Here is a 25359-nt window from a genome sequence, read left to right as displayed (position 1 = left end):
ACCCTTGGGGGCACAGGCATCGTGGGGTTCATGGGTGTCGTGGGGTGCACGGGCATCGTGGGGGGCACAGGCATTGCAGGGGCATGGGCACCCTTGGGGGGCACAGGCATCGTGGGGTTCATGGGTGTCGTGGGGTTCGTGGGCACCCTGGGGTGCACGGGCATTGTGGGGGGCACAGGCATTGCAGGGGCATGGGCACCCTTGGGGGCACAGGCATCGTGGGGTTCATGGGTGGTCGTGGGGTGCACGGGCATCGTGGGGGGCACAGGCATTGCAGGGGCATGGGCACCCTTGGGGGGGCACAGGCATTGTGGGGTTCATGGGCGTCGTGGGGTTCATGGGTGTCGTGGGGTGCACGGGCATCGTGGGGGGCACAGGCATTGCAGGGGCATGGGCACCCTTGGGGGGCACAGGCGTCGTGGGGTTCGTGGGCACCCTGGGGTGCAGGGGCATCGTGGGGGGCACAAGCACAGCAGGGGCATGGGCACCCTTGGGGGGCACAGGCATCGTGGGGTTCATGGGCGTCGTGGGGTTCGTGGGCACCCTGGGGGGCACAGGCATTGCAGGGGCATGGGCACCCTTGGGGGGGCACAGGCATCGTGGGGTTCATGGGTGTCGTGGGGTGCACGGGCATCGTGGGGGGCACAGGCACTGCAGGGGCATGGGCACCCTTGGGGGCACAGGCATCGTGGGGTTCATGGGCGTCGTGGGGTTCGTGGGCACCCTGGGGTGCACGGGCATCGTGGGGGGCACAGGCATTGCTGGGGCATGGGCACCCTTGGGGGGCACGGGCATCGTGGGGGTTCATGGGTGTCGTGGGGTGCACGGGCATCGTGGGGGGTACAGGCACTGCAGGGGCATGGGCACCCTTGGGGGGGGCACAAGCACCCTTGGGGGGCACAGGCATCGTGGGGTTCATGGGCGTCGTGGGGTTCGTGGGCACCCTGGGGTGCACGGGCATCGTGGGGGGCACAGGCACGGCAGGGGCATGGGCACCCTTGGGGGGGGCACAAGCACCCTTGGGGGGCACAGGCATCGAGGGGCATGGGCATCGTGGGGTGCACGGGCATCGTGGGGTGCAGGGACACTGCAGGGGCACGAGCACCCTTGGGGGGGGGCGCAAGCACCCTTGGGGGGCACGGGCATCGAGGGGTATGGGCGTTCATGAGCACCCTGGGGTGCACGGGCAGCGTGGGGGGGGGCACGAGCACGGCAGGGGCATGGGCAGCCCTGGGGGGGCACAGGCATCACGGGGCACGGGCGTTCATGAGCACCCTGGGGTGCAGGGGCAGCGTGGGGGGCAGGGGCATCACAGGGGCACCCTGGGGTGCAGGGGCATTATGGGCGGCACAGGCATCGTGGGGTGCAGGGGCAGCGTGGGGGGCAGGGGCATCACAGGGGCACCCCGGGGTGCAGGGGCAGCGTGGGGGGCAGGGGCATCGCAGGGGCACCCTGGGGTGCAGGGGCAGCGTGGGGGGCAGGGGCACGGCAGGGGCACCCTGGGGTGCAGGGGCATCATGGGCGGCACAGGCATCGTGGGGTGCAGGGGCACCCTTGGGGGGCACAGGCATCGTGGGGCATGGGTGTTCATGAGCACCCTGGGGTGCAGGGGCAGCGTGGGGGGCAGGGGCACGGCAGGGGCACCCTGGGGTGCAGGGGCAGCGTGGGGGGCAGGGGCATCACAGGGGCACCCCGGGGTGCAGGGGCAGCGTGGGGGGCAGGGGCACGGCAGGGGCACCCTGGGGTGCAGGGGCAGCGTGGGGGGCAGGGGCATCGCAGGGGCACCCTGGGGTGCAGGGGCAGCGTGGGGGGCAGGGGCATCACAGGGGCACCCTGGGGTGCAGGGGCAGCGTGGGGGGCAGGGGCACGGCAGGGGCACCCCGGGGTGCAGGGGCAGCGTGGGGGGCAGGGGCATGGCAGGGGCACCCCGGGGTGCAGGGGCAGCGTGGGCGGCACAGGCATCGTGGGGTGCAGGGGCACCCTTGGGGGGCACAGGCATCGAGGGGTATGGGCGTTCATGAGCACCCTGGGGTGCAGGGGCAGCGTGGGGGGCAGGGGCATCGCAGGGGCACCCTGGGGTGCAGGGGCAGTGTGGGCGGCACAGGCATCGTGGGGTGCAGGGGCACCCTTGGGGGGCACAGGCATCGTGGGGCATGGGTGTTCATGAGCACCCTGGGGTGCAGGGGCAGCGTGGGGGGCAGGGGCATCACAGGGGCACCCTGGGGTGCAGGGGCAGCGTGGGGGGCAGGGGCATGGCAGGGGCACCCCGGGGTGCAGGGGCAGCGTGGGCGGCACAGGCATCGTGGGGTGCAGGGGCACCCTTGGGGGGCACAGGCATCGTGGGGCATGGGCGTTCATGAGCACCCTGGGGTGCAGGGGCAGCGTGGGGGGGCAGGGGCACGGCAGGGGCACCCCGGGGTGCAGGGGCAGCATGGGGGGCAGGGGCATGGCAGGGGCACCCCGGGGTGCAGGGGAAGCGTGGGGGGCAGGGGCATCACAGGGGCACCCTGGGGTGCAGGGGCAGTGTGGGGGGCAGGGGCATCACAGGGGCACCCCGGGGTGCAGGGGCATCATGGGCGGCACAGGCATCGTGGGGTGCAGGGGCACCCTTGGGGGGCACAGGCATCGTGGGGCATGGGTGTTCATGAGCACCCTGGGGTGCAGGGGCAGCGTGGGGGGCAGGGGCACGGCAGGGGCACCCTGGGGTGCAGGGGCAGCGTGGGGGGCAGGGGCATCACAGGGGCACCCTGGGGTGCAGGGGCAGCGTGGGGGGCAGGGGCACGGCAGGGGCACCCTGGGGTGCAGGGGCAGTGTGGGCACGGGCACGCCCCCCCCGCCAGCTCTTGGGGGGGTCTGGATGTGGGGGGGGGGGCTGGCGCGGGGGTCCCCTCCCTAGCAGCCACTGCTGGGGGGGGGCGCCCGGGGGGTCCCATCCTGCGCCCCGGGGTGCCGGGTGCTGAGGCGTCGCCTGGGTCCCAGCTGTACCTGGGGGTGGTGCTGGCCGCCGTCGTCATCGTCACCGGCTGCTTCTCCTACTACCAAGAGGCCAAGAGCTCCAAGATCATGGACTCCTTCAAGAACATGGTGCCCCAGGTGGGAGCCGCGGGTGGGCACGGGGGGTCCCGGGTGGGGTGGGACCCCCCGGGGGGGCATGGGGTGCTCGGGCGTCCCTCAGGGTGCCCTGCGCCCCGGCAGCAAGCGCTGGTGATCCGCGAGGGCGAGAAGATCCAGATCAACGCGGAGAACGTGGTGGTGGGCGACCTGGTGGAGGTGAAGGGCGGGGACCGGGTGCCCGCCGACATGCGCATCATCTCCTCCCACGGCTGCAAGGTGAGCGGGCACCGGTGGGCGCCGCGGCTGGCACGGGGTGGGCACCATGGGTGGCACGGGGTGGGCACCATGGGTGGCACGGGGTGGGCACCGGTGGTGGCACGGGGTGAGCACCATGGGTAGCACGGGGTGGGCACCGTGGGTAGCACGGGGTGGGCACTGGTGGTGGCACAGGGTGGGCACCATGGGTAGCACGGGGTGGGCACTGGTGGTGGCACGGGGTGGGCACCGTGGGTGGCACGGGGTGGGCACTGGTGGTGGCACGGGGTGGGCACCATGGGTAGCACGGGGTGGGCACCGTGGGTAGCACGGGGTGGGCACTGGTGGTGGCACGGGGTGGGCACCGTGGGTGGCACGGGGTGGGCACTGGTGGTGGCACAGGGTGGGCACCATGGGTAGCACGGGGTGGGCACTGGTGGTGGCACGGGGTGGGCACCATGGGTAGCACGGGGTGGGCACCGTGGGTAGCACGGGGTGGGCACTGGTGGTGGCACGGGGTGGGCACCATGGGTAGCATGGGGTGGGCACTGGTGGTGGCACGGGGTGGGCACCATGGGTAGCACTGTGTGGGCACTGGGGCTGTCACAGGGTGGGCACTGGGACGGGTATTGGGTGGGCAGCACAGGGCGCGCAGGGGTGGCACGGGGTGGGCACCAGGAGTGGCACAGGGTGGGCACTGGGGCTTGCATGAGGTGGGCACTGGTGGTGACACTGGGTGGGCACTGGTGGTGGCATGGGGTGGGCACCATGGGTAGCACTGGGTGGGCACTGGGGCTGTCACAGGGTGGGCACTGGGATGGGTATTGGGTGGGCAGCACAGGGCGCGCAGGGGTGGCACGGGGTGGGCACTGGTGGTGGCATGGGGTGGGCACCATGGGTAGCATGGGGTGGGCACTGGTGGTGGCACAGGGTGGGCACTGGTGGTGACACGGGGTGGGCACCATGGGTAGCACTGGGTGGGCACTGGGGCTGGCATGGCGTTGGCACCAGGACTGGCACAGGGTGGGCACTGGTGGTGGCACAGGGTGGGCACTGGTGGCGGGCACGGGGTGGGCACTGAGGCTGTCACAGGGTGGGCACTGGGACTCGCATGGGGTGGGCAGTGGGATGGGTATTGGGTGGGCACCACAGGGCGAGCAGGGGTGGCACGGGGTGGGCAGCAGGACTGGCACAGGGTGGGCACCGGGGCTTGCATGAGGTGGGCACTGGTGGTGACACTGGGTGGGCACTGGTGGTGACATGGGGTGGGCACCATGGGTAGCATGGGGTGGGCACTGGTGGTGGCACAGGGTGGGCACTGGTGGTGGCATGGGGTGGGCACCATGGGTAGCACTGGGTGGGCACTGGGGCTGGCATGGCGTTGGCACCAGGACTGGCACAGGGTGGGCACTGGTGGTGTCATGGGGTGGGCACCATGGGTAGCACTGGGTGGGCACTGGGGCTGGCATGGCGTTGGCACCAGGACTGGCACAGGGTGGGCACTGGTGGTGTCATGGGGTGGGCACCATGGGTAGCACTGGGTGGGCACTGGGGCTGTCACAGGGTGGGCACTGGGACGGGTATTGGGTGGGCAGCACAGGGCGCGCAGGGGTGGCACGGGGTGGGCACTGGTGGTGGCATGGGGTGGGCACCATGGGTAGCATGGGGTGGGCACTGGTGGTGACACGGGGTGGGCACTGGGACGGGTATTGGGTGGGCACTGGTGGTGACATGGGGTGGGCACTGGTGGTGGCACAGGGTGGGCACTGGGACAGGTATTGGGTGGGCAGCACAGGGCGCGCAGGGCTGGCACGGGGTGGGCAGCAGGGGCGGCACGGTCGAGGCGCCGCGGCGGGCGCCGAGCCCAGCAGCACGCGGGCACACGGGCCCGGTACGGCTCCGGCACCGCGACTTCCGTAGGGTGGGCGCCGCGGCGGGCACGGGGCGGGCGGCAGGGCCGGCGTGGGGTCCGCGGGGCCGGCGCCCACGGGTGCCCGCCGCGCCAGGTGGACAACTCCTCGCTGACGGGGGAGTCGGAGCCGCAGACGCGCTCGCCCGAGTTCACCCACGAGAACCCGCTGGAGACCCGCAACATCTGCTTCTTCTCCACCAACTGCGTGGAAGGTGGGTGCCCGGTGGGTGCCCGGTGGGTGCCCGGTGGGTGCCCGGAGCCCCCCGTCACCCTTCCTCGCCCCGCCAGGCACCGCCCGCGGCATCGTCATCTCCACGGGGGACCGGACGGTGATGGGGCGCATCGCCTCGCTGGCCTCGGGGCTGGAGGTGGGGCGCACGCCCATCGCCATGGAGATCGAGCACTTCATCCGCCTCATCACCGGCGTCGCCGTCTTCCTCGGCCTCTCCTTCTTCATCCTCTCCCTCATCCTGGGCTACACCTGGCTGGAGGCCGTCATCTTCCTCATCGGCATCATCGTGGCCAACGTCCCCGAGGGGCTGCTGGCCACCGTCACCGTAAGGGCCATAGACGGGGGGTGGGGGGGCACTGGTTTCGCTGGGAGGGGGGCGGTGGGCACTGGTTATAATGGGAAAAGTGCAGCGGGGGCAATGGTTTCGCTGGGAGGGGGGCGGTGGGTGCTGGTTCTGCTGGGCTGGCCCTGGTGCAGCCCCAGCCGTGCCGGGTGCTTGCTGACACCCGTGGGTGCCCTCCAAGCCCCGTGGGTGCCCACTGAGCCCCATGGGTGCCCTCAGAGCCCCATGGGTGCCCTCCAAGCCCTGTGGGTGCCCTCCTAGCCCCGTGGGTGCCCTCTGAGCCCCATGGGTGACCTCCGAGCCCCATGGGTGCTTGCTGACACCCGTGGGTGCCCGCTGAGCCCCGTGGGCCCCCTCTGAGCCCCGTGGGCGCCCACTGAGCCCTGTGGGTGCCCTCCAAGCCCTGTGGGTGCCCTCCGAGCCCCATGGGTGTCCGCTCTGCCCCGTGGGTGCCCTCTGAGCCCCGTGGGTGCCCTCCAAGCCCCGTGGGTGCCCTCTGAGCCCCGTGGGTGCCCTCCGAGCCCTGTGGGTGCCCGCTGAGCCCCGTGGGTGCCCGCTGAGCCCTGTGGGTGCCCACTGAGCCCCGTGGGTGCCCTCCGAGCCCCGTGGGCTCTCTCCAAGCCCCATGGGCGCCCTCCGAGCCCCGTGGGTGCCCACTGAGCCCCGTGGGCACCCGCTGAGCCCCATTGGGTGCCCTCCAAGCCCTGTGGGTGCCCTCCGAGCCCCGTGGGTGCCCGCTGAGCCCCATGGGCCCCCTCTGAGCCCCATGGGTGCCCTCTGAGCCCCGTGGGCGCCCACTGAGCCCTGTGGGTGCCCTCCAAGCCCTGTGGGAGCCCTCCGAGCCCCATGGGTGTCCACTCTGCCCCGTGGGTGCCCTCTGAGCCCCATGGGTGCCCTCCAAGCCCCGTGGGTGCCCTCCGAGCCCCATGGGTGCCCTCCGAGCCCCGTGGGTGCCTGCTGAGCCCCGTGGGCACCCGCTGAGCCCCGTGGGTGCCCACTGAGCCCTGTGGGTGCCCACTGAGCCCCGTGGGCTCCCTCCAAGCCCCATGGGTGCCCTCCAAGCCCCGTGGGTGCCCTCCGAGCCCCGTGGGTGCCCTCCAAGCCCCATGGGTGCCCTCCGAGCCCCATGGGCGCCCTCCGAGCCCCGTGGGTGCCCGCTGAGCCCCATTGGGTGCCCTCCAAGCCCTGTGGGTGACCTCCGAGCCCCGTGGGTGCCCTCTGAGCCCTGTGGGTGCTCGCTGAGCCCCGTGGGTGCCCTCCAAGCCCCATGGGTGCCCTCCGAGCCCCGTGGGTGCCCTCCAAGCCCCATGGGTGCCCTCTGAGCCCTGTGGGTGCCCTCCAAGCCCCGTGGGTGCCCGCTGAGCCCCATTGGGTGCCCTCCAAGCCCCGTGGGCGCCCTCCGAGCCCCCCGGTGCCCCCCAGGTGTGCCTGACGCTGACGGCCAAGCGCATGGCGCGCAAGAACTGCCTGGTGAAGAACCTGGAGGCGGTGGAGACGCTGGGCTCCACCTCCACCATCTGCTCCGACAAGACCGGGACCCTCACCCAGAACCGCATGACCGTGGCCCACATGTGGTTCGACAACCAGATCCACGAGGCCGACACCACCGAGGACCAGTCGGGTGGGTGGGGGGCACCCGGACCCCCCCTGACCCCAGGAGCACCCCTTTTCTTGCCCCTGCACCCAGTTGTCACTCCCCAGGAGCACCCTGACCCCCTGAGCCCCCCGACCCCAGGAGCACCCTGACCCCAGGAGCACCCTGACCCCCTGAGCCCCCCGACCCCAGGAGCACCCTGACCCCCTGAGCCCCCCGACCCCAGGAGCACCCCCACCCCAGGAGCACCCTGACCCCCTGAGCCCCCCGACCCCAGGAGCACCCCGACCCCAGGAGCACCCTGACCCCCTGAGCCCCCCGACCCCAGGAGCACCCCGACCCCAGGAGCACCCTGACCCCCTGAGCACCCCGACCCCAGGAGCACCCCGACCCCAGGAGCACCCCCACCCCAGGAGCACCCCGACCCCCTGAGCACCCCGACCCCAGGAGCACCCCGACCCCAGGAGCACCCCCACCCCAGGAGCACCCCGACCCCCTGAGCACCCCAACCCAGGAGCACCCTGACCCCAGGAGCACCCTGACCCCCTGAGCACCCCGACCCCAGGAGCACCCCAACCCCAGGAGCACCCTGACCCCCTGAGCACCCCGACCCCAGGAGCACCCCGACCCCCTGAGCACCCCGACCCCAGGAGCACCCCAACCCCAGGAGCACCCCCTTTTCTTGTCCCTGCACCCAGATGTCACTGCCCTGGCACCCCATCCCCTGAGCACCCCCACCCCAGGAGCACCCCCTTTCTTACCCCTGCACCCAGTTGTGACTCCCCAGGAGCACCCTGCCCCCTGAGCACCCCGATGCCCTGAGCACCCCGACCCCAGGAGCACCCCTTTTCTTAGCCCTGAGCCCAGACGTCACTGCCCTGAGCACCCCGACCCCCTGAGCACCCCAACCCCAGGAGCACCCCAACCCCAGGAGCACCCCCTTTCTTGCCCCTGCACCCAGATGTCATTGCCCTGGCACCCCATCCCCTGAGCACCCCCACCCCAGGAGCACCCCCTTTCTTACCCCTGCACCCAGTTGTCACTCCCCAGGAGCACCCCAACCCCAGGAGCACCTCAACCCCAGGAGCACCCCCTTTTCTTGCCCCTGCACCCAGATGTCATTTCCCTGGCACCCCACCCCCTGAGCACCCTGACCCCCTGAGCACCCCGATGCCCTGAGCACCCCGACCCCAGGAGCACCCCAACCCCAGGAGCACCCCTTTTCTTAGCCCTGAGCCCAGACGTCACTGCCCTGAGCACCCCGACCCCCTGAGCACCCCAACCCCAGGAGCACCCCTTTTCTTGCCCCTGCACCCAGTTGTCACTCCCCTGGCACCCCGACCCCCCTGAGCACCCCAACCCCAGGAGCACCCTGACCCCAGGAGCACCCCAACCCCAGGAGCACCCCGACCCCAGGAGCACCCCGACCCCAGGAGCACCCTGACCCCCTGAGCCCCCCGACCCCAGGAGCACCCCGACCCCAGGAGCACCCTGACCCCGTGAGCACCCCGACCCCAGGAGCACCCCGACCCCAGGAGCACCCCCTTTCTTACCCCTGCACCCAGATGTCACTGCCCTGGCACCCCATCCCCTGAGCACCCCGACCCCCTGAGCACCCCAACCCCAGGAGCACCCCCTTTCTTACCCCTGCACCCAGTTGTGACTCCCCAGGAGCACCCTGCCCCCTGAGCACCCCAACCCCAGGAGCACCCCGACCCCAGGAGCACCCCTTTTCTTAGCCCTGAGCCCAGACGTCACTGCCCTGAGCACCCCGACCCCCTGAGCACCCCAACCCCAGGAGCACCCCTTTTCTTGCCCCTGCACCCAGATGTCACTGCCCTGGCACCCCGACCCCCTGAGCACCCCAACCCCAGGAGCACCCTGACCCCCTGAGCCCCCCGACCCCAGGAGCACCCCGACCCCAGGAGCACCCCGACCCCCTGAGCATGCCAACCCCAGGAGCACCCCAACCCCAGGAGCACCCCTTTTCTTGCCCCTGCACCCAGATGTCACTGCCCTGGCACCCCGACCCCCTGAGCACCCCGACCCCAGGAGCACCCTGACCCCCTGAGCACGCCAACCCCAGGAGCACGCCAACCCCAGGAGCACCCCAACCCCAGGAGCACCCCTTTTCTTGCCCCTGCACCCAGATGTCACTGCCCTGGCACCCCCTCCCCTGGGTCCCCAGGGCACCTTGGTGTCCCCAGAGAAGGTGGGGGTCCCCAGCGCGGCTGAGGGGGCCGGGCGTCCCCCCAGGTGCCACCTTCGACAAGCGCTCGCCCACCTGGGCGGCCCTGGCGCGCATCGCCGGGCTCTGCAACCGCGCCGTCTTCAAGCCAGGCCAGGAAAACATCTCCATTTCCAAGGTAGGTGGGCGCTGACCCCCCCCCCAGAGCCCCCCAAAATCCCGCCGAGAGCCGGGCCGGTGCCGGTGCCGCCGGCGTCGCCCTCGAGCACCCTTCCCCGCGCCAGCGGGACACGGCGGGCGACGCCTCGGAGTCGGCGCTGCTGAAGTGCATCCAGCTCTCCTGCGGCTCCGTCAAGAAGATGCGGGACAAGAACCCCAAAGTCACCGAGATCCCCTTCAACTCCACCAACAAGTACCAGGTCCGGCGGCGGCAGGACAACGGCGACCCCGGAGCCGTGGGTGTCGGCGTCGGGCATCGGCGCCCGGTGCCAACGCGCCCGCTGTGCCCGCAGCTCTCCATCCACGAGCGGGAGGAAGACCCCCAGGGGTACCTGCTGGTGATGAAGGGGGCCCCCGAGCGCATCCTGGACCGCTGCTCCCGCATCCTGCTGCAGGGCCAGGAGGTGCCGCTGGACCAGGAGATGCGGGAGGCTTTCCAGAACGCCTACCTGGAGCTGGGGGGCCTGGGCGAGCGCGTCCTGGGTGAGGATGGGGGGCGTGGGGGGCAGGGGGGGGGGTGGGGGGCACAGGGGATGGGGCAGGGCCGGGCACATGGGGCTACGAGCGTGTGGTGGGCACGGGGTGGGGGGATGGGGGACATTGGGCTGGGGGGATGTGGGGGATGTGGGGGGCACGGGGGATGGGGTCCAGGGGACGTGGGGGATGTGGGGGGCACGGGGGATGGGGTCCAGGGGATGTGGGGGGCACGGGGGATGGGGTCCAGGGGATGTGGGGGACGTGGGGCTGGGGGCATGTGGGGGACGTGGGGGGCACGGGGGATGGGGTCCAGGGGACGTGGGGGACATGGGGGGCACGGGGGATGGGGTCGAGGGGATGTGGGGGGCACAGGGGACAGAGTCCAGGGGACGTGGGGGACGTGGGGCTGGGGGGATGTGGGGGACGTGGGGGGCACAGGGGATGGGGTGGGGTGATGGGGGACATTGGGCTGGGGGGATGTGGGGGACAGGGGGGGCACAGGGGACGGGGTCCAGGGGATGTGGGGGACGTGGGGGGCACGGGGGATGGGGTCGAGGGGATGTGGGGGGCACAGGGGCCAGGGTCCAGGGGATGTGGGGGACGTGGGGGGCACGGGGGCCAGGGGCCAGGGCATGTGGGGGACGTGGGGCTGGGGGGATGTGGGGGACAAGGGGGGCACAGGGGACAGGGTCCAGGGGATGTGGGGGGCACAGGGGACAGGGGGATGTGGGGGACGTGGGGGGCACAGGGGATGGGGTCCAGGGGATGTGGGGGGCACGGGGGGCGGGGTCGAGGGGATGTGGGGGGCACGGGGGGCGGGGTCGAGGGGACGTGGGGGACGTGGGGGCGAAGGGACACGGGGACGGGGGGGGTGCGGAGGACACAGGGACGTCGGGCCAGGGAGGAGGTGGCGGGGGACAGAGGGACGTGGGGACGCGGGGGGACACGGGGCCGGGGGGCGCGGGGGGCACGGGCGGAGGGGCTGGGGGGCAGAAGGGGCGCGGGGGCAAAGGTGGCACCGGGGCGGGGGGGGGTCGTGGCGAGGATGAGGAGCGCCGGGCGAGGGAAGAGGGTGCCCGTGGGTGCCCGTGGGTGCCCGTGGGTGCCGGCACCCCATCACCCGCCGCCGCCCCCCAGGTTTCTGCCACCTCTACCTGCCCCCGGACAAGTTCCCCCGCGGGTTCAGGTTCGACGCCGACGACGTCAACTTCCCCACCGACAACCTCTGCTTCGTGGGGCTCATGTCCATGATCGACCCCCCCCGCGCCGCCGTCCCCGACGCCGTCGGCAAATGCCGCAGCGCCGGCATCAAGGTGGGACCCCCAGCGCACCCCCTGACCCCCCCCCCAGCCTCCCCCCTGGGCAGGGGTCACCCTTCTGTGTCCCCCCCCCAAGGTGATCATGGTGACCGGGGACCACCCCATCACGGCCAAGGCCATCGCCAAGGGCGTGGGCATCATCTCGGAGGGCAACGAGACGGTGGAGGACATCGCCGCGCGCCTCAACATCCCCGTCAGCCAGGTCAACCCCCGGTAAGTGCCGGTGCCGGGGGGTGCCGGGGGGTGCGGGGGGTGCGGGGGGTGCGGGGGGTCCGGCTCAGGCTGCGGCGTGGCAGGGAGGCGAAGGCCTGCGTGGTGCACGGCTCCGACCTGAAGGACATGAGCCCGGAGCAGCTGGACGAGATGCTCAAGAACCACACCGAGATCGTCTTCGCCCGCACGTCCCCCCAGCAGAAGCTCATCATCGTGGAGGGCTGCCAGCGCCAGGTGCCCCACGGCGTCCCCGTCCCCGTGCCCCACGGCGTCCCCATCCCCGTGCCCCACAGTGCTCCATCCCCGTGCCCCACGGCATCCCCGTCCCCGTGCCCCACGGCGTCCCCGTCGCCGTGCCCCACGGCATCCCCATCCCCGTGCCCCACGGTGTCCCCATCCCCGTGCCCCACGGCGTCCCCGTCCCAGTGCCCCACGGCATCCCCGTCCCTGTGCCCCACGGCGTCCCCGTCCCCGTGCCCCACGGTGTCCCCATCCCAGTGCCCCACGGCGTCCCCGTCCCTGTGCCCCACGGCATCCCCGTCCCTGTGCCCCACGGCATCCCCATCCCCGTGCCCCACGGCGTCCCCATCCCCGTGCCCCACGGTGCCCCATCCCCGTGCCCCACGGCGTCCCCGTCCCTGTGCCCCACGGCGTCCCCGTCCCAGTGCCCCACAGTGTCCCCATCCCCGTGCCCCACGGTGTCCCCATCCCCATGCCCCACAGTGTCCCCATCCCCGTGCCCCACGGTGTCCCCATCCCCGCCCCACGGTGTCCCCATCCCCGTGCCCCACAGTGTCCTCATCCCCGTGCCCCACAGTGCCCCATCCCCGCCCCACGGTGCCCCATCCCTGCCCCATGGTGTCCCCATCCCGTGCCCCACGGTGTCCCCATCCCCGCCCCACGGTGTCCCCATCCCCGTGCCCCACGGTGTCCCCATCCCCGCCCCACAGTGTCCCCATCCCTGCCCCACGGTGCCCCATCCCCGTGCCCACAGTGTCCCCATCCCCGCCCCACGGTGCCCCATCCCCGTGCCCCACGGTGTCCCCGTCCCCGCCCCACGGTGTCCCCATCCCCGTGCCCCACAGTGTCCCCATCCCCATGCCCCACAGTGTCCCCATCCCCGCCCCACAGTGTCCCCATCCCCGTGCCCCACGGTGTCCCCATCCCCGCCCCACGGTGCCCCATCCCCGTGCCCCACGGTGTCCCCATCCCCGCCCCACGGTGTCCCCATCCCCGTGCCCCACAGTGTCCCCATCCCCGCCCCACGGTGTCCCCATCCCCGTGCCCCACGGTGTCCCCATCCCCGCCCCACGGTGCCCCATCCCCGTGCCCCACGGTGTCCCCATCCCCGCCCCACGGTGTCCCCATCCCCGTGCCCCACAGTGCCCCATCCCCGTGCCCCACAGTGTCCCCATCCCCGTGCCCCACGGTGTCCCCATCCCCGCCCCACAGTGTCCCCATCCCTGTGCCCCACAGTGTCCCCATCCCTGCCCCACGGCGTCCCCATCCCCGTGCCCCACGGTGTCCCCATCCCCGCCCCACGGTGCCTGACCCCGTGTCCCCAGGGCGCCATCGTGGCGGTGACGGGGGACGGGGTGAACGACTCCCCGGCGCTGAAGAAGGCCGACATCGGCATCGCCATGGGCATCGCCGGCTCCGACGTCTCCAAGCAGGCGGCCGACATGATCCTCCTGGACGACAACTTCGCCTCCATCGTCACCGGCGTGGAGGAAGGTCGGTGCCAGCCCCTCCATCGCCCTCCTCCGCCCGGGCAGGCGCCCGCCGCCCCCCATCATTCATCACCCGCCGCCCCCCGTCCCCCGCAGGCCGCCTGATCTTTGACAACCTGAAGAAATCCATCGCCTACACCCTGACCAGCAACATCCCCGAGATCACCCCCTTCCTCCTCTTCATCATCGCCAACATCCCCCTGCCCCTGGGCACCGTCACCATCCTCTGCATCGACCTGGGGCACCGACATGGTGAGGCGGGGGGTGACGGGGGGTGACTGACGGGGTGACTGACGGGGGGGTGACGGGGGGTGACGGGGGGTGACAGGGGGTGACGGACCCCGCCACCGCGCAGGTCCCTGCCATCTCGCTGGCCTACGAGGCGGCCGAGAGCGACATCATGAGAAGCGGCAGCCGCGCAACCCCCCGCACCGACAAGCTGGTGAACGAGCGGCTCATCAGCATGGCCTACGGGCAGATCGGTGAGGGGGGGCGCGGGACCCCCGGGGGGGCGGGGGGGGGGCAATGGGTGCCACCGGTACCAGGGGCACCCCAGGACCCACCTCACGCCCGCTAGGCATAGGGGGGGACACCCCACCCCCCCCGCTGGCAGCACGGCCGCTGTGTGACACCAGGGCGGCCACGGGCACCTCGGGACCCACCAGTGACCCCAGGGCACCCACTAGTGACCCCAGGCACCCACCAGTGACCCCAGGGCACCCACCAGTGACCCAGGGCACCCACCAGTGACCCCAGAGCTCCCACTAGTGACCCCAGAGATCCCACTAGTGATCCCAGGGCACCCACTAGTGACCCCGAGCTCCCACTAGTGACCCAGAGCACCCACTAGTGACCCCAGAGCACCCACCAGTGACCCCAGGCACCCACCAGTGACCCCAGGGCACCCACCAGTGACCCCAGGCACCCACCAGTGACCCCAGGGCACCCACTAGTGACCCCAGGGCACCCACCAGTGACCCCAGAGCTCCCACTAGTGACCCAGGGCACCCACCAGTGACCCCAGAGCTCCCACTAGTGACCCCAGAGCTCCCACTAGTGATCCCAGGGCACCCACTAGTGACCCCCGAGCTCCCACTAGTGACCCAGAGCACCCACTAGTGACTCCAGGCACCCACCAGTGACCCCAGAGCTCCCACTAGTGACCCCCGGGCACCCCTAGTGACCCCAGGGCACCCACCAGTGACCCCAGGGCACCCACCAGTGACCTCAGGCACCCGCTAGTGACCCCCAGCCACCCACTAGTGCCCAGAGCACCCACCAATGACCCCAGAGCACCCACCAGTGACCCCAGAGCTCCCACTAGTGACCAGAGCACCCACTAGTGACCCCCAGAGCACCCACCAGTGACCCCAGAGCTCCCACCAGTGACCCCAGAGCTCCCACTAGTGACCCAGAGCACCCACAGTGACCCCAGAGCTCCCACTAGTGACCCAGAGCACCCACTAGTGACCCCAGGGCACCCACTAGTGACCCCAGAGCTCCCACCAGTGACCCCAGAACACCCACCAGTGACCCCAGGCACCCACCAGTGACCCCAGGGCACCCACTAGTGACCCCAGGGCACCCACTAGTGACCCCGGGCACCCACCAGTGACCCCAGAGCTCCCACTAGTGACCCTCGGGCACCCACTAGTGACCCCAGGGCACCCACCAGTGACCCCAGAGCTCCCACTAGTGACCCCCGGGCACCCGCTAGTGACCCCAGGGCACCCACCAGTGACCCCAGAGCTCCCACCAGTGACCCCAGAGCACCCACCAGTGACCCCAGGGCACCCACCAGTGACCCCAGAGCACCCACTAGTGACCCCAGAGCTCCCACTAGTGACCCCAGGGCACCCACCAGTGACCCCCGGGCACCCACTAGTGACCCCAGGCACCCACTAGTGACCCCAGGGCACCCACCAGTGACCCCAGAGCACCCACCAGTGACCCCAGGGCACCCACCAGTGACCCCAGGGCACCCACTAGTGACCCCAGAGATCCCACTAGTGATCCCAGGGCACCCACTAGTGACCCCAGGGCACCCACCAGTGACCCCAGAGCTCCCACTAGTGACCCAGGGCACCCACCAGTGACCCCAGAGCTCCCACTAGTGACCCCAGAGCTCCCACTAGTGATCCCAGGGCACCCACTAGTGACCCCCGAGCTCCCACTAGTGACCCAGAGCACCCACTAGTGACTCCAGGGCACCCACCAGTGACCCCAGAGCTCCCACTAGTGACCCCCGGGCACCCGCTAGTGACCCCAGGGCACCCACCAGTGACCCCAGGGCACCCACCAGTGACCTCAGGCACCCACTAGTGACCCCAGCCACCCACTAGTGACCCAGAGCACCCACCAATGACCCCAGAGCACCCACCAGTGACCCCAGAGCTCCCACTAGTGACCCAGAGCACCCACTAGTGACCCCCAGAGCACCCACCAGTGACCCCAGAGCTCCCACCAGTGACCCCAGAGCTCCCACTAGTGACCCAGAGCACCACCAGTGACCCCAGAGCTCCCACTAGTGACCCAGAGCACCCACTAGTGACCCCAGGGCACCCACTAGTGACCCCAGAGCTCCCACCAGTGACCCCAGAACACCCACCAGTGACCCCAGGCACCCACCAGTGACCCCAGGGCACCCACTAGTGACCCCAGGGCACCCACTAGGTGACCCCCGGGCACCCACCAGTGACCCCAGAGCTCCCACTAGTGACCCTCGGGCACCCACTAGTGACCCCAGGGCACCCACCAGTGACCCCAGAGCTCCCACTAGTGACCCCCGGGCACCCGCTAGTGACCCCAGGGCACCCACCAGTGACCCCAGAGCTCCCACCAGTGACCCCAGAGCACCCACCAGTGACCCCAGGGCACCCACCAGTGACCCCAGAGCACCCACTAGTGACCCCAGAGCTCCCACTTAGTGACCCCAGGGCACCCACCAGTGACCCCCGGGCACCCACTAGTGACCCCAGGCACCCACTAGTGACCCCAGGGCACCCACCAGTGACCCCAGAGCACCCACCAGTGACCCCAGGGCACCCACCAGTGACCCCCGGGCACCCACTAGTGACCCCAGAGCTCCCACCAGTGACCCCAGAGCACCCACCAGTGACCCCAGAGCTCCCACCAGTGACCCCAGAGCTCCCACTAGTGACCCAGAGCACCCACTAGTGACCCCAGGGCACCCACCAGTGACCCCAGAGCTCCCACCAGTGACCCCAGAGCTCCCACTAGTGACCCAGAGCACCCACCAGTGACCCCAGAGCACCACTAGTGACCCCAGGGCACCCACCAGTGACCCCAGAGCTCCCACCAGTGACCCCAGAGCTCCCACTAGTGACCCAGAGCACCCACTAGTGACCCAGAGCACCCACCAGTGACCCCAGGGCACCCACCAGTGACCCCAGAGCACCCACTAGTGACCCCAGAGCTCCCACTAGTGACCCCAGAGCACCCACTAGTGACCCCAGAGCTCCCACTAGTGACCCCAGGGCACCCACTAGTGACCCCCGGGCACCCACCGGCGGTGTCGCAGGCGCCCCAGCACCCACTGGTGTTACCAAGTGGTGCCCCCCCCCACTGGCACCCGCAGCCCCGTGTGATCCTGGGTGCCGATCCCTGATCCCAGGGTCCCGATCCCTGATCCCGGGGCACCGATCCCTGATCCCGGGGTGCCGATCCTGGGGTGCCGATCCCCAAACCTGCGGTGCCGATCCCGGGGTGCCGATCCCTGATCCGGGGTGCCAATCCCTGATCCCTGGGTGCCGATCCCTGATCCCGGGGCGCCGATCCCCGATCCCGGGTGTCCCAATCCCTGCTCCCAGGGTGCCGATCCCTGATCCCTGGGTGCTGATCCCCGATCCCGGGGGTCCCAATCCCCGCTCCTGGGGTGCCGATCCCTGATCCCGGGGCGCCGATCCCGGGGTGCCGATCCCCAATCCTGCGGTGCCGATCCCGGGGCGCCGATCCCTGATCCCTGGGTGCCGATCCCTGCTCCCGGGGTGCCGATCCCTGATCCCGGGGCGCCGATCCCGGGGTGCCGATCCCCAATCCTGCGGTGCCGATCCCTGGGTGCCGCTCCCTGCTCCCGGGGTGCCATCCCTGATCCCTGGGTGCCGATCCCTGATCCCGGGGTGCCGATCCCCGATCCCGGGGTCCCGATCCCTGATCCCGGGGTGCCGATCCCCGATCCAGGGTCCTGATCCCCGATCCCAGGGTCCTGATCCCTGATCCCGGGGTGCCGATCCCAGGGTGCCGATCCCAGGGTCCCGATCCCTGATCCCGGGGTGCCGATCCCTGATCCCAGGGTCCCGATCCCCGATCCCAGGGTGCCGATCCCGGGGTGCCGATCCCAGGGTCCCAATCCCTGATCCCGGGGTGCCGATCCCTGATCCCGGGGTCCCAATCCCCGATCCTGGGGTGCCGATCCCGGGGGTGCCGATCCCTGATCCTGGGGTGCCGAACTGGGGGTGCTGATCCCCGATCCCGGGGGTCCCAATCCCTGATCCCGGGGCGCCGATCCCTGATCCCGGGGCGCTGATCCCTGATCCTGGGGTGCTGATCCCTGATCCTGGGGTGCCGATCCCTGATCCCGGGGTGCCGCTCCCCGATCCCGGGGGTCCCAATCCCTGCTCCCGGGGTGCCGCTCCCTGATCCCGGGGTGCCGATCCCCGATCCTGGGGTGCCGCTCCCTGATCCCGGGGTGCCGCTCCCCGATCCCGGGGCGCCGATCCCTGATCCCGGGGTGCCGCTCCCTGATCCTGGGGTGCCGATCCCTGCTCCCGGGGTGCTGATCCCCGATCCCGGGGGTCCCAATCCCTGATCCCGGGGCGCCGATCCCTGATCCCGGGGCGCTGATCCCTGATCCTGGGGTGCCAATCCCTGATCCCGGGGTGCCGATCCCCGATCCCGGGGGTCCCAATCCCCACTCCTGGGGTGCCGATCCCTGCTCCCGGGGCACCGATCCCTGATCCCGGGGTCCCAATCCCCGATCCCGGGGGTGCCGCTCCCTGATCCTGGGGTGCCGATCCCTGCTCCCGGGGCGCCGATCCCTGATCCTGGGGCGCCGATCCCCGATCCCGGGGCGCCAATCCCTGATCCCGGGGTGCTGATCCCCGATCCCGGGGCGCTGATCCCTGATCCCGGGGCGCCGATCCCCGATCCCGGGGCGCCAATCCCTGATCCCGGGGTGCTGATCCCTGATCCCGGGGTGCCGATCCCTGCTCCCGGGGTGCTGCTCCCTGATCCTGGGGTGCCGATCCCCGATCCCGGGGTGCCGATCCCTGCTCCCGGGGCGCCGATCCCTGATCCCGGGGCGCCGATCCCTGCTCCCGGGGTGCCGATCCCCGATCCTGGGGGTCCCAATCCCCGCTCCTGGGGTGCCGCTCCCTGATCCCGGGGTGCCCCTCCCTGATCCCGGGGCGCCGATCCCTGATCCCGGGGTGCCGATCCCTGCTCCCGGGGCGCCGATCCCTGATCCCGGGGTGCCGATCCCCGATCCCGGGGGCCCCAATCCCTGCTCCCGGGGCGCCGATCCCTGCTCCCAGGGTGCTGATCCCTGCTCCCGGGGCGCCGATCCCTGCTCCCGGGGTGCCGATCCCCGTCCCGGGGGCCCCAATCCCTGCTCCCGGGGTGCCGATCCCTGCTCCCAGGGTGCTGATCCCTGATCCCGGGGCGCCGATCCCTGCTCCCGGGGTGCCACTCCCTGATCCCGGGGTGCCACTCCCCGATCCCGGGGTGCCGATCCCTGCTCCCGGGGTGCTGCTCCCTGATCCTGGGGTGCCGATCCCCGATCCCGGGGTGCCGATCCCTGCTCCCGGGGCGCCGATCCCTGATCCCGGGGCGCCGATCCCTGCTCCCGGGGTGCTGCTCCCTGCTCCCGGGGTGCCGATCCCTGCTCCCGGGGTGCCGATCCCTGATCCTGGGGTGCCACTCCCTGATCCCGGGGTGCCGATCCCCAATCCCGGGGTGCCGATCCCGGGGGTGCCGATCCCTGATCCCGGGGTGCCGATCCCTGCTCCCGGGGTGCCGATCCCTGATCCTGGGGTGCCACTCCCTGATCCCGGGGTGCCGATCCCCAATCCCGGGGTGCCGATCCCAGGGTGCCGATCCCTGATCCCGGGGTGCCGATCCCGGGGTGCCGCTCCCCGATCCCGGGGTCCCAATCCCTGATCCCGGGGTGCCGATCCCTGCTCCCGGGGTGCCGATCCCGGGGTGCCGCTCCCCGATCCCGGGGTCCCAATCCCTGATCCCGGGGTGCCGATCCCTGATCCTGGGGTGCCAATCCCTGATCCTGGGGTGCCAATCCCCGATCCCGGGGTGCCGCTCCCCGATCCCGGGGTCCCAATCCCTGATCCCGGGGTGCCGATCCCTGATCCCGGGGTGCCGATCCCGGGGTGCCGCTCCCCGATCCCGGGGTCCCAATCCCTGATCCCGGGGGTGCCGATCCCTGCTCCCGGGGTGCTGCTCCCTGATCCTGGGGTGCCACTCCCTGATCCTGGGGTGCCAATCCCCGATCCCGGGGGTGCCGCTCCCCGATCCCGGGGGTCCCAATCCCTGATCCCGGGGGTGCCGATCCCTGATCCCGGGGTGCCGATCCCGGGGTGCCGATCCCCAATCCCGGGGGTGCCGATCCCAGGGTGCCGATCCCTGATCCCGGGGTGCCGATCCCGGGGTGCCGCTCCCCGATCCCGGGGGTCCCAATCCCTGATCCCGGGGTGCCGATCCCTGCTCCCGGGGTGCTGCTCCCTGATCCTGGGGTGCCAATCCCTGATCCTGGGGTGCCAATCCCGATCCCGGGGTGCCGCTCCCCGATCCCGGGGTGCCGATCCCTGATCCCGGGGCGCCGATCCCGCAGGGATGATCCAGGCGCTGGGCGGTTTCTTCACCTACTTCGTGATCCTGGCGGAGAACGGCTTCCTGCCCGGCACGCTGGTGGGCATCCGCCTGGCCTGGGACGACCGCTCCACCAACGACCTGGAGGACTCCTACGGCCAGGAGTGGGTGCGTGTGCCCTTGCACGCCCCTCGCACGCCCCTCGCACGCCCCTCGCACGCCCCTCGCACGCCCTCGCACGCCCACCTTGGCGCACCCACCTTGGCGCAACCCACCTTGGCGTCACCCGCCTTGGCGTCACCGCCTTGGCGTCACCCGCCTTGGCGCTTACACACGCGCGTGCCCTCGCCCGGCCGCGCGTGCGAGCGTGCGCCCGGCCTCGTGCGAAGGCCTTGCACCAGCGCCCGCGGGCAGGGCGTCGGGGGAGGGAGGGGCGGGCGCTGAGCGCGTGGTGCCCCCCGCGGACCCGCCCGCCCCCGCCGGGCGCGGGCTCGCACGCGCTCTAGGCCTTGCACGCCTGCGCTCGTGCAAAGGCCTTGCGTGCGGGCGGGGCGCACGCGTGAGTGCATTTGCACACGCTGTGCCACGCTCGTCCTTCTGCTGCGCATCTCCTTGCACGCGCGTCCGTGGTCCTGCATGGTGGTGCTCGTGTGTGCGCACGCTCTCACGCGCGCCCTTGCACGCCTGTACTTGTGCAAAGGCCTTGCATGCGTGTGCACGCACATGTGCGAGCGCGTTTGCACACGCCGTCCCACACCCATCCTTCTGCGCATCCCATTGCACGTGTGCTCACGCCCCTGCACGGTGCTTCTCGTGTGTGCACAAGTGCACTCCTGCACTTGTGCAAAGCCCTTGCACGCGTGTGCGCATACACGAGTGCATTTGCACGCGCCATCCCATGCTTGCGCTTCCGTGTGCCCCCTCGCACGTGCATCCAACGCCCCTGCACGGTGACGCTCGTGTGCACGCGCGCGCGCTCCCCGCGCTCAGGCCTTGCACTCCCGCGCTCGTGCAAAGCCCTCGCACGCGTGCGTGCGCTCACGCGAGCCCGTTCGCCCGCACCGCCCCACGCTCGCGCTTCTGCGCGCCCCCTTGCACGCGTGCTCACGCCCCCTGCACGGTGACGCTCGTGTGCACGCGCGCGCTCCCGCGCTCGGGCCTTGCACTCCCGCGCTCGTGCAGCACCCTCGCACGCGTGCCTGCGCACACGCAAGCCCGTTCGCCCTGCGCCGCCCCCCGCTCGCGCTTCCGCGCGTCCCCTCGCACGCGCGTCCAACGCCCCTGCACGGTGACGCTCGTGTGCACGCGTGCGCTCACGCGCTCGGGCCTTGCACTCCCGCGCTTGTGCAGCGCCCTCGCACGCGTGCGTGCGCTCACGCGAGCGCGTTCGCACGCACCGCCCCACGCTCGCGCTTCCGCGCATCCCCTTGCACGCGTGCTCACGCCCCTGCACGGTGACGCTCGTGTGCACGCGCGCGCTCCCCGCGCTCGGGCCTTGCACTCCCGCGCTCGTGCAGCGCCCCTCGCACGCGTGCCTGCGCACACGCAAGCCCGTTCGCCCGCGCCGCCCCACGCTCGCGCTTCCGTGTGCCCCCTCGCACGCGCATCCAACGCCCCTGCACGGTGACGCTCTTGTGCACGCGCGCGCGCTCACACGCTCAGGCCTTGCACTCCCCGCGCTTGTGCAAAGCCCTCGCACGCGTGCGTGCGCTCACGCAAGCCCGTTCGCCCCCGCGCCGCCCCCCGCTCGCGCTTCGCGCACTCGCATCCCCTCGCAACGCGCGTCCAACGCCCCTGCATGGTGACGCTCGTGTGCACGCGTGCGCTCACTCGCGCTCGGGCCTTGCACTCCCGCGCTTGTGCAGCGCCCTCGCACGCGTGCGTGCGCACACGCAAGCGCGTTCGCACGCACCGCCCCAGGCTCGCGCTTCCCGCGCGTCCCCTCGCACGCGTGCTCACCGCCCCTGCATGGTGACGCTCGTGTGCACGCACGCACTCACGCGCTCAGGCCCCGCACGCCTGCGCTTGTGCAAAGCCCTCGCACGCGTGCGTGCGCTCACGCGAGCCCGTTCGCCCGCGTTCGCCCCCACGCTCGCGCTTCCGCACATCCCCTCGCACGCGCATCCAACGCCCCTGCACGGTGACGCTCGTGTGCACGCGCGCGCGCTCCCGCGCTCGGGCCTTGCACTCCCGCGCTTGTGCAAAGCCCTCGCACGCGTGCTGCGCGCGCGTTCGCCCGCGTTCGCCCCACGCTCGCGCTTCCACGCATCCCCTCGCACGCGCATCCAACGCCCCTGCACGGTGACGCTCGTGTGCACGCACCGCGCTCCCGCGCTCGGGCCTTGCACTCCCGCGCTTGTGCAAAGCCCTCGCACGCGTGCGTGCGCGTTCGCACGCGCCGCCCCACGCTCGCGCTTCCGTGTGCCCCCTCGCACGCGCATCCAACGCCCACTGCACGGTGACGCTCGTGTGCACGCGCGTGCTCCCACGCTCAGGCCTTGCACTCCCGCGCTTGTGCAAAGCCCTCGCACGCGGTGCGCGTGCGTTCGCCCCCCGCAGCCGCCCCACGCTCGCGCTTCGCACATCCCCTCGCAACGCGCGTCCAACGCCCCTGCACGGTGACGCTCGTGTGCACGCGCGCCGCTCCCCGCGCTCGGGCCTTGCACTCCCGCGCTTGTGCAAAGCCCTCGCACGCGTGCCCGCGCACACGAGCGCGTTCGCCCGCGCCGCCCCACCCCCTCTCCCGCTCCCGCGCCCCGCCGAAGCGTTTCACCCCCGCCGCGGCCGGGGCGGGAGCGCGCCGTGGCGGGGGGCGAGCGCGAGCGGCGGGGCAGACGCGCGTGCGACGGTGCACGCGCGTGTGCGCTGAGGCCGCGCGCCCCCCCCCCCCCAGACCTACGAGCAGCGCAAGGTGGTGGAGTTCACCGTGCCACACGGCCTTCTTCGCCAGCATCGTGGTGGTGCAGTGGGCCGACCTCATCATCTGCAAGACGCGCCGCAACTCCGTCTTCCAGCAGGGCATGAAGTGGGTGCCCCCCACCCACCCAAACCCCCCCCCGCGACCCCCCACCCAGCACCCATGGGTGCCCACCCGCCCGCTCTCCCGCAGGAACAAGATCCTGATCTTCGGCTGCTGGAGGAGACGGCGCTGGCAGCCTTCCTCTCCTACTGCCCCGGCATGGGGGTGGCCCTGCGCATGTACCCCCTCAAGTGAGTCTGGGGGGGGGGGGGGGGCGCCCCCCCCCCACCCTGCCCACCCATGGGTGCCCCCCACTAACGCTGCCCCCCCCCCAGGGTCACCTGGTGGTTCTGCGCCTTCCCCTACAGCCTCCTCATCTTCGCCTACGACGAGGTGCGCAAGCTCATCCTGCGCCGCTACCCCGGCGGTGAGTGAGCCCCCCCCCCCCGGGACCCCCCCCGCCCCCCCCCAAAAAAAGAGTGGGTGCTGCTCTGCCCCATTTAAGGGACAGCCCCCCATTAAGGGGCCTGCCCCCCCCCCAAATCCCCCCTTTTTGAGCATGCCCAAAGCACTGCCCCCCCCCCCCCAAATCATCGCTGCGCCCCCCAAATCATCACTGGCCCCCCCAAAATAATCACGGCCCCCCCCAAATCATCACTGCCCCCCCCCCAAATCATCACGGGCCCCCCCAAATCATCGCTGCCCCCCCCCCCCAAATCATCACGGGCCCCCCCAAATCATCGCTGCCCCCCCCAAATCATCATGGGCCCCCCCCAAAATAATCACTGCCCCCCCCAAATCATCACTGCCCCCCCCCCAAATCATCACTGGCCCCCCCAAATCATCGCTGCCCCCCCCAAATCATCACTGGCCCCCCCAAATCATCACTGCCCCCCCCAAATAATCACTGCCCCCCCCCAAGTCATCACTGCCCCCCCCAAATTATCACTGCTCCCCCCAAATCATCACTGGCCCCCCCAAATCATCACTGCCCCCCCAAATAATCACTGCCCCCCCCAAGTCATCACTGCCCCCCCCAAATTATCACTGCTCCCCCAAATCATCACTGGCCCCCCCAAATCATCACTGCCCCCCCAAAATAATCACTGCCCCCCCCAAAATCATCACTGGCCCCCCCAAAATAATCACTGCCCCCCCAAATCATCACTGCCCCCCCAAAATCATCACTGGCCCCCCCAAATCATCACTGCCCCCCCAAAATAATCACTGCCCCCCCCAAATCATCACTGCCCCCCCAAATCATCGCTGCCCCCCCAAATCATCACTGCCCCCCCAAAATAATCACTGCCCCCCCCAAAATCATCACTGCCCCCCCCAAATCATCACTGCCCCCCCAAAATCATCACTGCCCCCCAAATCATCGCTGCCCCCCAAAATAATCACTGGCCCCCCAAAATCATCACTGGCCCCCCCAAAACAATCACTGCCCCCCCACAATCATCACTGCCCCCCCAAATCATCGCTGCCCCCCCAAAACAATCACTGCCCCCCCAAATCATCACTGGCCCCCCCAAAATAATCACTGCCCCCCCAAATCATCGCTGCCCCCCCCAAATCATCACTGCCCCCCCCAAAATAATCACTGCCCCCCCCAAATTATCACTGGCCCCCCCAATCCTCACTGCCCCCCCCAAGCAGATGCTGCCCCCCCCCCAACACCCTCAGGGCGGGCGCCTGCACCCAACGGGGTGGGGGGCAGCGGGGGGGGGGGGCTTTAGGGAATCCCCGGGGGGGGTGGGGGGGCACACGCTTGGAATTGGGGGGGCGGGGGGCACCCAAGGGGAATGGGGAGCGCCCGAAGGGGGGGGGGCGCAGGGAAGCGGGGAGCCCCCGCGGGAGAAGGGGGCACCCGGGGGGGCACCCGGGGGTGGGGGCACCCGAGGGGTGGGGGGCACCGGGGGGGCTGGGGACTCCCGGGGGGGGCACCCGGGGGTGGGGGGCACCCGGGGGGGCTGGGGACACCCGGGGGGGCACTCGAGGGGTGGAGGGCACCCGAGGGTGGG

General features: G+C 71.4%; 1 protein-coding gene across 1 annotated transcript in view; it reads left to right on the top strand.

Moving 5' to 3' along the window:
• LOC142596995 (sodium/potassium-transporting ATPase subunit alpha-2-like) overlaps positions 1–23762 on the top strand; it is a gene marked incomplete at its 3' end in the record, with an annotated part of 28320 nt that extends 4558 nt beyond the window's left edge. Inside the window, 21 exon segments of the mRNA XM_075727431.1 lie at positions 2980–3093; positions 3196–3330; positions 5316–5433; positions 5510–5778; positions 7219–7417; positions 9647–9756; positions 9863–9997; positions 10091–10280; positions 11412–11587; positions 11670–11806; positions 11890–12040; positions 13372–13540; positions 13633–13775; positions 13777–13788; positions 13892–14018; positions 20399–20544; positions 23270–23302; positions 23304–23401; positions 23486–23505; positions 23508–23586; positions 23671–23762. Coding sequence (XP_075583546.1) covers positions 2980–3093; positions 3196–3330; positions 5316–5433; positions 5510–5778; positions 7219–7417; positions 9647–9756; positions 9863–9997; positions 10091–10280; positions 11412–11587; positions 11670–11806; positions 11890–12040; positions 13372–13540; positions 13633–13775; positions 13777–13788; positions 13892–14018; positions 20399–20544; positions 23270–23302; positions 23304–23401; positions 23486–23505; positions 23508–23586; positions 23671–23762 — 2653 coding nt within the window.
• Positions 23763–25359: the final 1597 nt, after the last annotated feature.

Source organism: Pelecanus crispus, unplaced genomic scaffold, assembly GCF_030463565.1.
Source record: "Pelecanus crispus isolate bPelCri1 unplaced genomic scaffold, bPelCri1.pri SCAFFOLD_321, whole genome shotgun sequence".
NCBI lineage: Eukaryota > Metazoa > Chordata > Aves > Pelecaniformes > Pelecanidae > Pelecanus > Pelecanus crispus.
This window is presented reverse-complemented; position numbering and strand designations above follow the sequence as displayed.